This window comes from Quercus robur, chromosome 11 (assembly GCF_932294415.1).
Source record: "Quercus robur chromosome 11, dhQueRobu3.1, whole genome shotgun sequence".
Lineage (NCBI taxonomy): Eukaryota > Viridiplantae > Streptophyta > Magnoliopsida > Fagales > Fagaceae > Quercus > Quercus robur.
Genome location: NC_065544.1, coordinates 48,812,668 through 48,830,219, shown reverse-complemented (window position 1 = coordinate 48,830,219; position 17,552 = coordinate 48,812,668). Strand labels below are relative to the sequence as shown.

General features: G+C 28.9%; 1 protein-coding gene across 1 annotated transcript; it reads left to right on the top strand.

Moving 5' to 3' along the window:
* The first annotated feature begins 12,956 nt into the window (after positions 1-12,956).
* Positions 12,957-14,597, top strand: LOC126707566 (inorganic phosphate transporter 1-1-like). The gene has a single exon (XM_050407288.1). The coding sequence runs from the start codon at positions 12,957-12,959 to the stop codon at positions 14,595-14,597; it is 1,641 nt and encodes a 546-aa protein (XP_050263245.1).
* Positions 14,598-17,552: the final 2,955 nt, after the last annotated feature.

Sequence of the window (17,552 nt, the reverse complement as noted above, 5' to 3'; positions counted from 1 at the left end):
TACTATAAGAATGACCTTTTATTTTCCCCAAAAAAAAAAAAAATTAGGTTTTAATTTATTAATTGTTATCCATAAATCACAATAACCATTCAAATAATAATTACATTCTTGCTCTCCTATATATATGAGCAAACCATAAACTATACAAAAATTTATTCAATGGTATGTCTTCCTTTCATTTTTCTAAACTTATTTTTATTATGTCAAATTGAATTCATTGTTTTTGCAAAAGCTATGTTTACATGTATGTCACATATTTGATGGCCAATTTAAATGATTTATTGTCAAAATTTTGTTTTATATATATATATATATATATCTTTGGTTATTCTTTAAAATAATGATAGTTTATTAAGTTAAGATTTTTCTTTTGGCCATTCACAAAATGAACCTTAACCAATAAAATTTTTACTTTCAAATAAGTTAAAAAAAATTAATTTGTTTTTTTTTTTTTTCCTAAACACCTATTTCTTATCTCTTTTATCTCTCTAAATTTTCAAGCTTTCTTCTTTATTAATTAATTTCATCCATATCTACATAAAAATCCAAAAAGTTTTCACTAAGCAAATGGACATTGAATTCAAAAACAGATTATCGAGATAAATGCAGATCTTATTTTATTTATTATTAAAAAAATTTACTTTTACCTTTTTGAATTATGCATATAATTTAATCTATAAATTTCTTCAACACATCCATTCAATTTGTATTTTTTTATCCATTATAATAAATATTACTATTGCACACTTGATTTCAACTTTCCACTCAATTTATATTTTGAACATAAATAATCTATCCATATTGTATAAGTTAATCTTTTGGCAAAATGATTAAAATCTAAAAGGCTTTGCCTATGATCTGAATCATGTGTGACAAACAAATGAAGATTGTTTTGTGATTTAATCATAGATTACACTAGGAGATGAGCTAGATATGACATTGTTAATGATTTTTGGAAGTTCAGCTACAAAAGCTTTTGTGTATACTCCAAATTTCGTACAGAGAAAGAGTACTCTTTAACACAAGTTTCAAATGTATAAATTATAAATTTGTAGCAACTTCTTGATATCACATAGTCCGATCCTTTCAAAATTAGGGAACTCAAAAAACTCTAATTTATACTCCATAACACAAAAAACCAATAAAAATGGTTATGGAAACCTATATGATAGCTGATTTTCAATAATTAACATACACATAGAATTTTCAAAATCAGCTTCAAACTCTTAGATAAAATATTGGAAAACAAAAAATAACAAACATAGCACCACCAGAAACCTCATAGATCCAACCCATACTTAAATTGATACTATTGTTATACCACACCATTAACACTTAGAAACTCTTTTTTAAGCATTTCTTCAATATAATATGTTCAAGCCTCTTAGATCCAACCCATACTTCAGATTCTAAAGGACATGTAATCCAAACCCTAGCCCCCAAATTATACCAAAGGACATGTAATCCAAATCCTATAGCCCCCAAATTATACCAATGGTGAGGAAGAGAAATATCTACCGATGGAGAGAGAGGACACGAGAGAGAATGCCAAAAATTGTTTGGATAGTTCTGCTATGTAATTCCATCATGTTCAACAAGAAAGGGATACAAAGCATTAATAAATGGCAGACCAAGGATCACTTTATCAGTCATATTTTTGACAAGAACAGAAGAAATCTTGAAACAAACATTATCATAGCACACATGAGCATTATTCAATTCATACTTAATTTTCATTTGAGAACCATTAACAGAAACCAATCTTTCAGTAGATTTCTCGAAATATTTTGAAGGAATTAATCCTTCTTGGATATAGTTCATATCTACACCAGAATCAATCATAGCAATAACAGTGAAATGATAATCAGGAGAAACAACAATTTTAACTTTTGTAAACCATTTTGGAGGAAGTAATTTATTAACAAAAGCAAGTTGGGGATTAGTGAAAGTATCAGGAGTACCTTTATCAGAAAGAAGAGCCTGTTGACTGGATTCATCTCCATCACTGTGCTCATTTTGTTTATTTTGTTCATTACCGGATTTATTAAGATCTTTATCAATTTTTAACATTGTCAATTCTTGTTTGAGATTATTGTTATCACTTTTCATGCTTTTAAATTCATGTTTTAATTCATTTATCTCTTGTTTAACAATATGAATTTCATGTTGGAGATCATTAACAGTTAGTTCTTTAGATTTCTTTTTATTAAATCTTTCCAAAGTTTCTTCAAAACTTATGGTTGATTTTGGTTTTTTACCAATTTCATCTCTTATCAAATTTTTCTTAAATTTATCCAAATATTCTTTTTGCAATTCAGGATTTTGAATTTGATTTATTAGTTGAATTATTAATTTTTTCATCTTCTTCAGTCTTGGTGAGAGCATTAACAGTATTAACAACATTGCAACAAGAATCTCTACAACCAATTTTAATATTAGGAGAATCAGAAGAATCATCAACAGATTGATAGCAAGAATCAGATGAAGAAGAAAAATCATCTTCCAAAGAATCAGACGTGTTGTTTGATTCAAGGATTCTGAATAATTTTTCTTACTCTTTATCATCAACATGTTAAATTTGTTTTTTAACTTACCAAGTTTTTCCTAACAGTCTTTGCTAAAGTGTCCAGGTTTACCACAGTTAAAACATTTACCTTTACTTGATCTCTGTTTAACATGTTTTTTAGAAACATTTTTCTTCTTATCATAGAAATCATTAGGTTTAACAAAGTTATTTTTGTATTTTTTATATTTTTTATGGCTTTTATCATGTTTTTTTACCTTTTTGCCTAGAAGGAGCAATAGGGGGCAAACCATATTGTTCACAGAAATTTCCCATTTCATATTTAGCTTTTCTTTTATTTTTTAATTGATGTTTTAGCAATTTTTCATCATTACACATATTGATACCAAGTTTTTTAATAGTACTGAAAATATCACCATAGGTTAAATTATCATAATCAATAGAATCATTTTTACCAATTAATTCTTGTTTTACCTTATGAGCAAAGATAGGAGGCAGACCGTCAATAAACTTTTCTTTCCAATAAGGCTTATGGCAATCTTTTCGGAGCATCACTCTGGAAGTAAAAACATCTTGATACCATCTGTAATCAGACATAGTTGGACAACTCAAATTATTCAAATAATCAGAAACACGAGATGAAATATTGGATGGAGTACCAACAAAATGTTTGAGAATAGTATAGATTAAGGTATTAACACCATCAAGAATACCACGACCAATACTTTCATAAAAAATAGGCAAACCTTCATCATTCTTTTTAACAGCATGTTTAATAGACTCTTTGGATTCTTCAGTAATGTATGAACCCCACCATCCACGAAGAGTACCAGAAAAACCAGTAGCAAGTAAATTAACAATTTCAGGTTGATCAAGATCATGGTTATTTTGATAAGCAATACCAACCATAGACATGTGACTCATTTTATTAATAATTTGCTATTCAGACAAACCATCAATATTCTATTCATAAAGCTTATCAGCAGAAACAGAAAACTGTGTTTGAAAAGATCTCTCTTCAAACTGCATATCAGGAGGAGTAGGTTTTGAATACCAGTTTTTAGTAAATGACATGGGTTTGGAGTTCCCAACAAATCTTTTAATTTCTGGGAAATCATCATCAAAGATTCTTTTTGCAGAAACAGAAGAAACAGTATCAGAATCTGTATTTTCTTCAGAAACAATTTCTTTTTTGGAAATAGTTCGAGCAGTTGGAGTACTTGTAGAAGTACCCTCAGTTTTAACCTTTAAGTCAGAAAGCATTTTTTCAACAATTTCAAGAGTCTTGGACTGAGAAGTTTTAAACATAACTTTTTCCCTTTGACTGGGTAAATCAATCAAAGGTTTCTTAGTTTTAACAGGAATAGATTTTTCAGAAACAGAAACAAATTTTTCAACAATTTTTTCTTCAATATGGTCAAGCTGTTGACCAATAATATGCAAAGATTGATTAGTAAAATTGTTTTGTTCAATAAGGCTAACAATAGGAGTTTGATCATCAGCAATTTTGAAAGGAGAGGCCTTCACTTCCTCTTTTGTCACTTCATCTTTCTTAGTAGTTATCAAAATTGAGTCAAGAGGAGGATGACTAGACCTAATAATGGTTTTATCTATCTTAACAAAATTTGATTTCTTTATCACATTTAAATGTTGTTTTGAAACCTCATCTTCTGAAACATAATAGTTTTCAAGAAAATCAAAAAACAAAATATGTTTTTTCAATTGATTCATCTTTTCCAACCATTTTCCTTTAACACGGTCTTTTTCAGACTGAGCAAAATTATTTTGGAAATATTTTCTTTTGGTTATGTTTTTTGCAAGCATAAACTCATTGTACAGAGAATCCCAATCAATTTGAAAATCATCATTTAAAACAGTCAAAACTCTTAATTGATTTTGGTAAACAGGAGGATTTTCAATAGGGGGAGAATCAAAATCAGATGGAGTAACAGAAACAGAGTCTTCCTCATCTTCATTAGCAGTTTTACTAAATGGAGAGGAAGTTTCAGGTTTAGTAGAATAGTAAACAGAGCTAACTTGAGATTTATCACTTGAAATACCTTTTAGTTTTAAATCAGAGGATGTTTCCAAATTCTTTTTCAAAAATTCATTGATCTCTCGATCTCTTTTTGAAATACTTTCAGATCCAGCAAAGGAATGTCTTCCTTCGTTGATCCTCAAAGGTGGATTGTTTTGAAAACTTATTTTAACAGTACCATCAAGATATTGTTGAATATGGATGAGATCAAGTTCATCAAAAATGGGTTTAGCAGGAGGGGTTTCTTGTTCTAACAACCAATCATTAGGAAGTTTAACATCTTGCCATTGAATCATTTTTGAAACTTGAATTTTAGCATCAGGAGTTGAACATTGAATTAACATGGTTTTACTTGAAGGTTCTCTAGGAATCATAGCACAAGGATTCATTTGAGTACCCATTAGTTTATAATAAATGCGATAGATCAAAGCAAAAGGCTTACTACCCTCTTCCATGTGACAACCAGATGAGGCAATATTCAATGTCAAAGCTTTAACAATATTAGGATCATCCAAAGCAAGAGTAAGATCAGGATAACAGTTAAAATAAACAGGACCATCATACATAGAAGCAGTAATCATACCAAGGATGCTATCTTTGAAAATTTTAAATCTAGCATCTCTTAAACACATGAGAACAGAAGCATTAATACCTTTTCGGGTAAGCGGTTTAATAGCAACTTGAATCATACCAATATGCAAATAACTGAATTTTTTAGCAGCAAGGAAGTCATTAATATTCTTTTTAGTGAACAAACAGCATTTTTCATGAACTCTTGAAATAAAGAAAATTTGTTTAACAGTTCTAGTTTTGTAAGCAGAATGAAAAGTACTTTCAACAAAACTAGTTTTATAAATAGTTTTAGTATCAACTTTGGGAATAGTCCATTTACAAAAATCAGGGATCAACTCATTATCATCAATAGTGTGATCTTCTTCATTTACAATATCAGGAGGACAACTAGTCCTGGAGCTAATAGAGGAGTTGGATCTCCACAACTTATCCATACTAACCTAGGTTCAACACTCAGTTATCATGTTTTTCTCACAACCGTTGCATTTCGTAACACATACCCTAACCAACCTTATACCTCTCATGCCCTACACGCCCTCTCTTGGCTCAAACGGGCCTTACAACTAGGTTCTAGGAATTCACTTTACGACTAGGGTGGCGCCAATGACGGTAAGAAGGGAACACAACAACGGAATATCAAGCGTTCGGGTAGACACGGACAAGAGATAAAGAACACAACAACACTAACACCGGCCATAAAAGAGTGGCTTTGATACTATATATATATATATATATATATGGGTTGGGTTCAAATAATACTGGTGTAACTCTAAGTAATGTTATACTACTCAATATTTTTTAATTAGATGAGAATATTGACAAATCTACAGTTAGATTACATTATCTTTGTATATTCTTTATGCTTGCAAAATTTCAAAATGATCAAAAATTAATATCCATGTCATCAATTAATTGTTAAAATTCAATTTTTTGTAGTTTAAAATAATGCATAAAAGATGAGTTTATGGATCAAATGGTAAATAGCATCCGATTGATATGAAAATTGGCATACATGTTAAGAACATATAGAACATGTAATTCAACAATTAGATTTTCAAAATATTAATTCAATAACAAATTATTGTGTGGTGTAACATTACTTAGAGTTACACCAAGTATAATTTGAATCCAACTATATATATATTAGTTTATTTTATTATCTTTATTTTCATTTTTCAGTAAGACTTATTTTGGTTGTTTGAGAATTAGTTTTGATAATTTTAGAAATTTGGAATATAATTTAAGTATATTATGTGAATTATAATAGTTTATTGAAAATAAATACTGAAATAGTTTACAGAATTCCTAATTTGTTTATAAGATATGAAACATGTATAAAAGTGCACAACTCAAGAACCCTACCTAACCCTTACCCAACTCGAACAATGTGGGTTGGATTGGGTTGTAAAATATTTCTTATTAAAAACAACCCTCCAACTCAACCCATGCGTGCCCCTAGTTAATTGAGTTTTACATCCTTTTTTTTTTTTTTTTTTTTTTTTTTAAGAAACAGTTTTACATCCTTAAACATCATCGATCCACACACATCCTTAGAGGGGATTGATATCCCGTGCAATACCACTTGGTTATAGCATAGTGCAATTCTCTCAACAATTTTTACTTTTGAGTAGTGTTTATTAGTTTTACACACATGTTAAGTCATTTTTTCAATTGCTTTTTTGTGTTTGTGTAAAAGTGTGTGCATTAATGTGTATGCAACAAGTTTTTACCTTTACTTTTTTATTCTTTTTCAAATTTATTTATTCAAAGGATTACCTCCAAAGATACAAAAGCAACTTTCAATCCAAATCTTTCAAAACTATGAGAAAATCTAAAGATACAAAAGTTTTGACAAAAAATTTGACACCAATTGATGAGGCAAATTGTTAGTGGTAGATAAAATATATATATATATATATATATATTTATATATATATATATTAGTAATAGGTCCAAATAAGAATCAATGAAAACTTACTAACTCAATGTGCGTGAATAGGTTGCATCACTCCAAAACTAGTGCACCATGCAATCACGGTCTCCTTATAGCTAGTCTACAATTCCTTATGCTAACCTTTTTTTTTTTTTTTTGTTAAAAGAATAAGTTTTTCATGGGTCAGGAACGTTGTCGTGTATATATAACACCATAACTATAACTGCACCTAGTTCAGGAGATAGTAATTTACTATTACTGAACTTGATTTTCAGCTGAGTTTATCTAAATTTTTAGAGAAAAAAGATATTATTATATTTGGTGGAAATCTCAATATTGTTATCGATTTTATAATAATAGATTAATTTGGAATTTGCCTTGAAGTTTTTTCCTTCAAAGAGCAAGAGAATGTTTTTTAAATACATTATATTGTATTTTTGTGTGTGATTGATATATTTAGGTTTTGTTCATTATGATAACTAGTCGCCAACCCGTGCTATGCACGGGAACCTACCTATTTATGTGGTAAACTAAATTGATTTTATAAAATTTTAAATTGATTAAGAAACTATATTATTGCATGAATTGCTCTTGTATAACTTCAATTTGTGTTACAATTTGATAAAGAAGTCATTGTTTGAACGTGCAATGACTTACGAAAAATATTAAAGAATAGTTCATGACTATAAACTTATAACTATTGAAAAGAATCAAAAGATTAAGAGCTTAAAAATTATAAAAATATATGTGTGTGTGACTACACAACAGAGAAATATAAGAGAAAAATTGGTTACACTCAAAATAATAATTCATGGTTATAATTATTGAAATTTTCCAGATAGTTTTGGATATTACAAAAATATAACTCAAAAAGTCAGATGTTAAAACTTCCAAAAGGCCAAAAAATATTAAGGAATCATAAGATTTACATCCTATAAATTATTGAAACAAAACTATATATATATATATATATATGATTTTATAATAGAGAAATATAAAAGAAAAATTGATTACCTTCAAAAGAATAATACATGGTATAGTTGTTGAAATCTGCTAAACATGTTCAAATATTGCAAAAACTAACACAAAAAATATGACTATTCAAAAGAGAAAAATAAGAAGAAGAAAAAAGTACATGAACCTATAAAGTAATTAGTTTTAAATTTTAATGGGTCTAAACTTTAAACAATGAAAAAAAATCACATGTTAGGTTGTGTTCCTAGCAACCTTGAAAGTAAAAGTAAAGGGAAAAAAAAAACCATGAAATACCATCAGCCAATAAGTTTTAATGGGTTTAAACTACAAATAATGAACAAAAATAATCATAAACAATCATAGGTGCAAGGTTTGGTTACCAAGGTCAGATGGTTGTAAAACACAACATTTCAACATTGATTTAGGGTTATGCAGAAGGCAACATAAATGACAGAAAATTGTTTTTACGTTGTCTGCTATGCCAACCATCTAAATATATTAATTCCAAAAAAAATTAAATAAAATAATTCCTAGAATTATATGAGATAATTAAGAAGAACATCAAGCCCTTGCGTGGATGTTATTTGTGGACGGCTGTCCATCACTGCAATTCATAGACTTTGTTGTTAATAAGACAATCGAGTTCAAAACTAAAAGCAATTAGGTGGCCTTTGTACTACAGGATTTGTTCTTGTTGAAGAATCAACTTGCTTCCTGCTATGGCTTCAATTTGATATGTGTGTTTTCTTTGTGAAAATTTGAGTGAGTATGAAGGGTTTCGACCTTGGCAGAAGTTTATATTTGTGAAAATTTTTGTTATAGAATTTTAATTGAAATAGAATTTTCAAGCTTTTGAAACATATATCTAATAGAATTTTATTTAAACTAAACTATTGTAATACTTGATAAGATATAAAACCAAAAATAAAAAGAATCTAAAAGAAAAAGAAAAAGAAAAAGAAAAAGAAAATAGTGATGACGTGGAAAATTGTAGGAGTTCCAAAGGTTATTTTCAAGCTTTTGAAACATATATCTAATAGAATTTTATTTAAACTAAACTATTGTAATACTTGATAAGATATAAAACCAAAAATAAAAAGAATCCAAAATAAAAAGAAAAAGAAAAAGAAAATAGTGATGACGTGGAAAATTGAACCAAAAATAAAAAGAATCTAAAATAAAAAGAAAAAGAAAATAGTGATGACGTGGAAAATTGTGGGAGCTCCAAAGATTTCGGTTTTATATATATATATATATAGAGTAGCCACAAACCTGCGCGTTGCGCATGATAATTATTTTTATGGTAGTTTTATTAAATTTTTTTTATACAATTTAAACTAATTTAATAAAGAGTAATGTATTTTGTAATTATATTTTTATTCATTATAAGAATAATCATAAATGTAATATAGAAACAATCATAAATCATAAATTTAATAATTTTTGCCGTACTAAAATGAAAAAAAATACAATTTTTCTCAAAAATTCAAAAGGCAATTTAACGAAAATATTTATTTTTTAATAAAAGTTATTTATAACATTTTGTGAATCATTAAAAAGAAAATAAAATTTAGAAATTATTCTTTTAGTTTTAAACAAACTTTCTCAAACTTATTTTTTCTGCCTACAATCCAAAACACTGAAAAAAGTAACTAAAAAAATTAATAAAACTTAACTATGATTAATTGAACCAATTAGGAAAAAAAATTGTTATTTATAATCTACTAAGGTTATTTTCTTTGCGGAAATTGTAATTTCGTCCACCCAAAACATATTATCAAATAATCAATTATTAGCAAAATCTAAGAATTAAATTTTTATATATGCATTGTTATAAAATAATAATAATAATAATTAAAGTAAAATTGCGAAAGATAAAATTTGTCTCTCATCCAATAACTTTTGTTTAGCCAACCTTTGCTTTTCTCTAAATAAATTGCATTATAGAGTACTTTGTCTACCACAAAGGATTAAAAAATAAACAAAAATGATTAAAGTCTCATAGTTTAACATCTAAATTGAGCACTATAAAAATCATGCTATCAAATTACAGTAACTACCAAATTAAATTATCCAAATCATGCTATGTATTAGAATAATATTATATTTTTATATTTAATCCTTTATAATGCAATAGGATAACATTTAACAATCAAAGAGAGAGAGAGAGAGAGAGAGAGAGAGAGAGAGAGAGAGAGAGAGAGAGAGAGAGAACTGAATCGCATTAACCTAAAGTAGATTAAAGAATATAAAAAATTATCAACCTAAAGCGAAGATGCAAGAAAAATAAAAAATAAAAATCCACTCAAAAATTGTGTGTGTGTGTGTGTGTGTGTGTGAGAGAGAGAGAGAGAGAGAGAGAGAGAGAGAGAGAGAGAACCTTTTTTTTGTAAGGAAAAACTATGCATGAAATGAATGAGATAGTGACAAATTTATAGTAAGAAAGTGTGAATTAGAAGAGACAAAAATAGAGGAAGATGAAGGGAAAGATGAAGAATGATATTAATGTAGAGAGTAGTGGGGAGATGAGAAGGTGAGAGAATGAGAGAAGGAGAAAGGTTAGAGAAGTAGTGGGGAGATGAAAAGGTAAGGGAGGAAGAAAGGTTGGAGAAGTGTAAATATGAAATAAAAAAAAAAATTATAAATAATTATAAGAAAATGGGAAAAAAAAAAAAAAATATGATGACGTGGACGTTGACGTGGCTCAACGTGAGCGCAGCAACATTAAACGCTACGCTTCAGCTTTTAGTAATATATTGATGATATCTACAATGATAATTTTTTAATCATCTTGATTTACCATGACATTCTATTTGGAAGAAGGAAGATTTGAACCCTAAGTTACAAGGTTCTGCGAATCTATAATAGAATATCATAGTAAATCAAGATGCTTCAAATTGTAATACATTGATCAAATAATTGACTCGCAATCATAAATGTATCATATATATATATGTATGTATGTATATATATAGTCAAATACATATTATTTCGGCGCAAATACTTAAAGGATTTGGTACATGGGATACATGTTGGAAAGAATGAAGCAGAGGTTGCCTTAATTCGAAACCTAAATCAAGAATAGTCATGACTAAGCACACATTCTAAAAATTACTTATTTGAAAGAATCAGAATTCAGATGAAATATCTCAAATTCAAACCCAAATTAGCCTTCAAATATGGCCCCTATTGAACCAAAACCAATTATCACAAATCAAAATTTCATCAAAAAATTTCTCGAGATGCAAAAGTTTCCCCTCGTCAACATGATCCAATGAAATCTTTCCATTCTCATGATCTTATATATTCATATATTCTAATGCAAATCATCAGTTTTTTTTTTTTTTTTTTTTTTACTGATTCTAAGTATTTTTCAACCATGATGAGCTGGCAAGTTTAAACAACATAACTAATGATCATTCAACAAAGCTTTCCACAGTTTCAACAACTCCTCGTAATTCATTAATGACCACTCCTATTTCTTTGAGAATACGATAATAATAATTAATTATAAAAAATAAAACCAAATTAAAATGATAAGGGTAATAGTCTTATATAGATAGATATTAGAAGATCATATAGATACGTATATAGTTAGATTAACCCCAAATAAAGCCGGTGTCCATGTATTAAGACTCCCATTAGGAATGAGATTTTATTGGCCGTGGATGTCTCCAAATCATGTTTGTATGCAATGCAAACTCTTTCATATAAAGGAGGTGCCAACTTACTCTTCTATATATATATATATATATATATATATATATAAACCTATTTGTGTTACTGCAAACTATTCTTTTGTTTCTACAAACACTTCTTTCTCATCCCCAAGGTACGTAAATTCTTTCTCTCTTTAGTTTTCATCGCTTTCTTTCTTTAGTTTTTGTATTTCTTCTCTTTAATAGTAGTTTCGGTATGTTTTTCCTTTAATGGTTTGTGTTTGTGCAATTCTTTCTTTAATAGTAGTTTGAGTATGTTTTTCCTTTAATGGTTTATGTTTGTGTATGTTTTTCCTTTAATAGTATGTGTGAGTATATTTCTTGGTACTTATGCAAAATCTTTAAAGATGCCTTCATATTCTGTTAAATTCTCTCACAACAATCTTTACTTTTTTACTATTTTCAAATTAAATTTTTTTTCATGGATTTAGATTCAAAGTTATGTAAGCAACTTTCAATCCAAACCTTTCAAAACTTTTTCTATTAATGAATTAAAATTAAAGCTGATGACTTTATTTCATAGTCTTTTTTTTTTTTTTTTTTTTTTTTTTTTAATATTCTCAAGTAGAATGATATGATTAAAAAATGCAAAATTATATTTATAACCGTGTTAATTACATGGAAACCTAATTCAATTTTAATTAGGAGAGAAGTTCAATTAGAATTAAGAGAAGAAGCTACAAATCAAATAGAAACCTAATTCAATTAGAATTAGGAGACAAAAGTTACCACATAGAATAGATATCTAATTCAATTAAAATTAGTAGTTACAGTGCCCTTATATAAATAAAGGGGGCAGGCTGCAGGTTTATTTGGCCGGTGAAATATAGAGAATAGCGTAGATAGGTGAGTTTACATATATTTCTAGAGAAAAAAAATTATTATATTTGATGTGGATCTCAAGTTGAATATAGATTTGAAAAGATGCTATTGATTTTGTAATTGGGTAAATTCCTTGCCTATCACTTGTAATATTATGCCTATCCTAATTACATTATTAATGAATAAACTTGAAAATACATGGGCAACGATCGATTGGTGTACCAATTTTCGTAGAGCATTTATTTTCTATATAGTTTGTATCTTTCTTTTCTTTGGTCGATAGATAGCTGTTGATATCTTTCTTTTCTTTATGCAGGAAAATTTTCAGCGACTGTCAACAGAGGACTCCAAAACTTGTGAAGATTTCTAGCAATGGCTAGAGAACAACTAGGAGTTCTCAAGGCACTGGACGCTGCGAAGACCCAATGGTACCATTTTACGGCAATTCTGGTTGCTGGAATGGGTTTCTTTACTGATGCATATGATCTTTTTTGCATATCCCTGGTAACCAAGTTACTTGGCCGCATATACTACACAGTTCCAGGTTCATTAAAGCCTGGAACATTGCCTCCCAACGTAGCAAATGCTGTGAATGGTGTTGCATTTTGTGGCACCTTAGCTGGACAGCTCTTCTTTGGTTGGCTTGGTGACAAGTTAGGCCGCAAAAGGGTGTATGGAATAACCCTTATTCTCATGGTTGTGTGCGCCTTAGCCTCAGGACTGTCCTTTGGTCACTCGGCAAAGGGTGTCATGGCCACATTGTGTTTCTTCCGATTCTGGCTTGGCTTTGGTATTGGCGGCGATTATCCCCTTTCAGCTACAATCATGTCTGAATACGCAAATAAAAAGACTCGTGGGGCATTCATTGCTGCAGTTTTTGCTATGCAAGGATTTGGAAATTTGACTGGTGGGATTGTTGCTTTGATAGTTTCAAGTGCCTTTGATCATGCATACAAGGGTCCTGCATATAATATTAATCCTGCAGCCTCATTGCCACCGCAAGCTGATTACGTCTGGCGGATAATTTTAATGTTTGGAGCTATCCCTGCTGCTCTCACTTACTATTGGCGTATGAAAATGCCAGAGACTGCTCGTTATACTGCCTTGGTTGCCAAGGATGCAAAACTGGCCACACAAGACATGTCTAAGGTATTACAAGTGGATCTGCAAGCCGAATCTGAACAAGTCAGGACAGATATAGAGGGTCTTGCTCAAGAGAAAAGCAAGAATTCCTTTGGCTTGTTCTCCAAGCAATTCATGAAACGCCACGGGCGTCACTTGGTTGGAACCACTGTTTGTTGGTTCTTGTTGGACATTGCCTTCTATAGCCAAAATCTTTTCCAGAAGGATATCTTTAGCGCAATTGGTTGGATTCCAGCGGCACCAACAATGAGTGCTCTCAAAGAGGCTTTTACAGTTGCAAGAGCTCAAACACTAATAGTTTTGTGTGGTCTTATTCCTGGGTATTGGTTTACAGTGGCTTTCATTGATTATTTGGGACGGCGCACAATCCAAATTATGGGGTTCTTTTTCATGACTGTGTTTATGTTTGCTCTTGCTATCCCTTACCATCACTGGACTCAAAGTGAAAACCGAATAGGGTTTGTTGTCATGTACTCCCTTACCTTCTTCTTTGCAAATTTTGGACCCAATGCAACCACATTTATTATACCAGCAGAAATATTTCCTGCAAGGCTTAGGTCCACATGTCATGGAATATCAGCAGCAGCTGGAAAGGCTGGTGCAATTGTTGGGGCCTTTGGATTTTTGTATGCTGCACAAAGCACCAACCCGGCCAAAACTGATGCAGGTTACCCAACAGGTATTGGAATGAGGAATTCACTTATTGCGCTTGGGTGCATCAACTTCTTTGGAATGTTGTTTACCTTCTTGGTGCCAGAATCCAAGGGAAAATCGTTGGAGGAATTGACAGGAGAGATTGATGAGGAGGAAAATGGACAGACAGTGGAGCTACATGTCTCCTCTAGTACTAGTAGGACCTTTCCAGTTTGATTTGGTCAGCTTAATAGCTTATTTATCACAAAAAGTTCATGGAGCTATGTAAAATTTTTTATTGGATATTTGCTTTGTATTCAAATTAGTTTGCAGTAGGTTAATAGCTTATTTATCACAAATAGTTCATACAGTTATGTATAAGCAATGGTGTTTTTTAATTTTCCATTTGATATTTGCTTTGTGAGCTATTAGTAGCTCTCAAATTAATAAATCAATCTAGTGTTCTTTTGATAATTTATAAAATAATGACACATAAAGTTGGCAAATTATAGGTGGTTAGTTGTTATTGATTCTAATTTAAACCTACCCCTTCTTCCTCACCAATAACAACTCGTAACAACCTACCACATAGGATTTGTTGTGAAAATATTATGAAAATGTTGTGAACTTAGCATTTCTCGTTAAGTATTTCATAAATTTCTTTTCTACTTTATTTTTATTTAATTTTCTTTTTCTTTTTCTTTAAGTTTTTTCACCTAGTTTTTCTTTCATTGGGTAACCTAAAAAGCATGTTTTCATTTTTTAGAATAACCTAAAAGACATTAAAATGTGTTGAATATGTGTATTGTAGTACCTTAATAAATTACAAATGCTATTATAATACACGACTAAAGGATTTTTAAAAAATTTCAAATGTGTTTCATTGAGATCTAACTATATATCTTATTGGTTTCTCAAAAAAAAAAAACTATATATCTTATTTTCTAATTATATATTATTATATATCAAATTGTATTACCTTAAAAAACAAAGAGTCATTCTTTACTCTAAGAATGAACTTTTATTTTCCCAAAAAAAAAAAAAAAATTAGGTTTTAATTTGTTAATTGTTATCCATAAGTCACAATAACCATTCAAATAATAATTACATTCTTGCTCACCTATATATATGAGCAAACCATAACCTGTACAAAGATTTATTCAATGGTGTGTCTTCCTTTCATTTTTGTAAACTTATTTTTATTATGTCAAATTGAATTCATTGTTTTTGCAAAAGCTATGTTTACATGTATGTCATATATTTGATGGCCAATTTAAATGATTTATTGTTAAAATTTTGTTTGAATAATATGATAAATTATGTTATCTTTATATATATATATATATATATAAATATTTCGTTATTCTTTAAAATAATGGTAGTTTATTAAGTTAAGATTTTTCTTTTGGCCATTCACAAAATGAACCTTAACCAATAAAATTTTTACTTTCAAATAAGTTTTAAAAAAAATTAATTTTTTTTTTCCTAAACACCTATTTCTTATCTCTTTTATCTCTCTAAATTTTCAAGCTTTCTTCTTTATTAATTAATTTCATCCATATCTACATAAAAATCCAAAAAGTTTTGGCTAAGCAAATGGACATTGAATTCAAAAACAGATTATTGAGATAAATGCAGATCTTATTTTATTTATTATTATAAAATTTTACTTTTATCTTTTTGAATTATGCATACAATTTAATCTATAAATTTCTTCAACACATCCATTCAATTTGTATTTTTTTATCCATTATAATAAATATTACTATTGCACACTTGATTTCAACTTTCCACTCAATTTATATTTTGAACATATATATATATATATATATATTCTATTTTTTCTATTTCAACATAATTCTTTTAAAATCTTGATTTAATTATGTAAATATCAAATAATTACTATAAATAAAATTTCGTGTGTGTATGAGAATATAAGTGAAAGTTTTATATATCTAATTATCGACAATGTCCGCCGAAAAAAAAAAAAAAAAAAAAAAAAAAAAAAAAAAAAAAAAAAAAAAACCTAAAAATCTTATCTTTAATTCATTTTCTTTTGAATTATTACATATTATATTCCATGGGACGACAATGGTGAAACCAGTTAATTTCTTCTCGTAAATACTTTTCATAGTCCAAATAAAAAATAATAATAATAACAGTGACATGAAAATATAAAATCTAACTTTTTTAGTAGTTCAAGTAAAAAAGAAAGAATAAAATGAAGCTAGAAATATGTAATTAATCTTAAATGGGAAATATGAGACTGCATATATACAATGATGACACATCTACTTTTCTCAAAGCATATGAAAATGACACATGATAAAATCCTTATAATCAATTTTTATTTCAGATATATAATTAGGGAAAAAATGACTACACTACTCTTAGTGTCTTTCTATTTTGTTTACAAAATAACTAAAGATTACAATTACTACAATGAAATTTTTTGAAATTTTTTTTTATGCATCGATAGTTGGGGAATCTAAATCATGAATGTCTCTATTGGAAGCTACAAGATTTTTAGTAAAACTTATTGAAATATTGGAGAAAACTAATGATAAGTTACATCATGTGAGAATTTAGCTAGTACTTCATAAAGCTATGTAAATATGCAATAATGGTTTAAATTTACTTGTTTATTTACTTTGGATATTTGTTTTGGATGCAAATTAGTTTGTAGTAGAAAATTGCTATTGGTTTGCAAGAAGTTATAATGTCTAGCCAATAATTAAAGCTTCAAGAAGCTACGAATTATTCTTCAAACAATGTGTGATTGTTGTCATTTTGTCTAAAAGCATATTACATTAAGGTCACTTATGCTGCAATTAAACTAATTACATCACAATTCCATTTGAGAATGCTAAATGTGTGTACATTTTGTCTTCATCATCAAGCAAAAAAGATCAATAGTGGAAGATTGAAATAAGCATGTGGCAATTGAAGAGGTCATCTATCTATAATTTTAGCCACATGACTTTTTTAATCATCATGTTACTTGTTTAAAAAACATATATAAATAGTCATAAAATCATCACTTAATGGGTTAAATAACACACATAAATAGTCATAATCAATTAATCATCACTTAATGAATTGGAAAAAAGTTTGGAACTAAACTTCATTTAAGTTGAATTATTTTGATACCGATTCTCCCCCACCCAAAAGTAAAATTAATGAAGGAAGGGG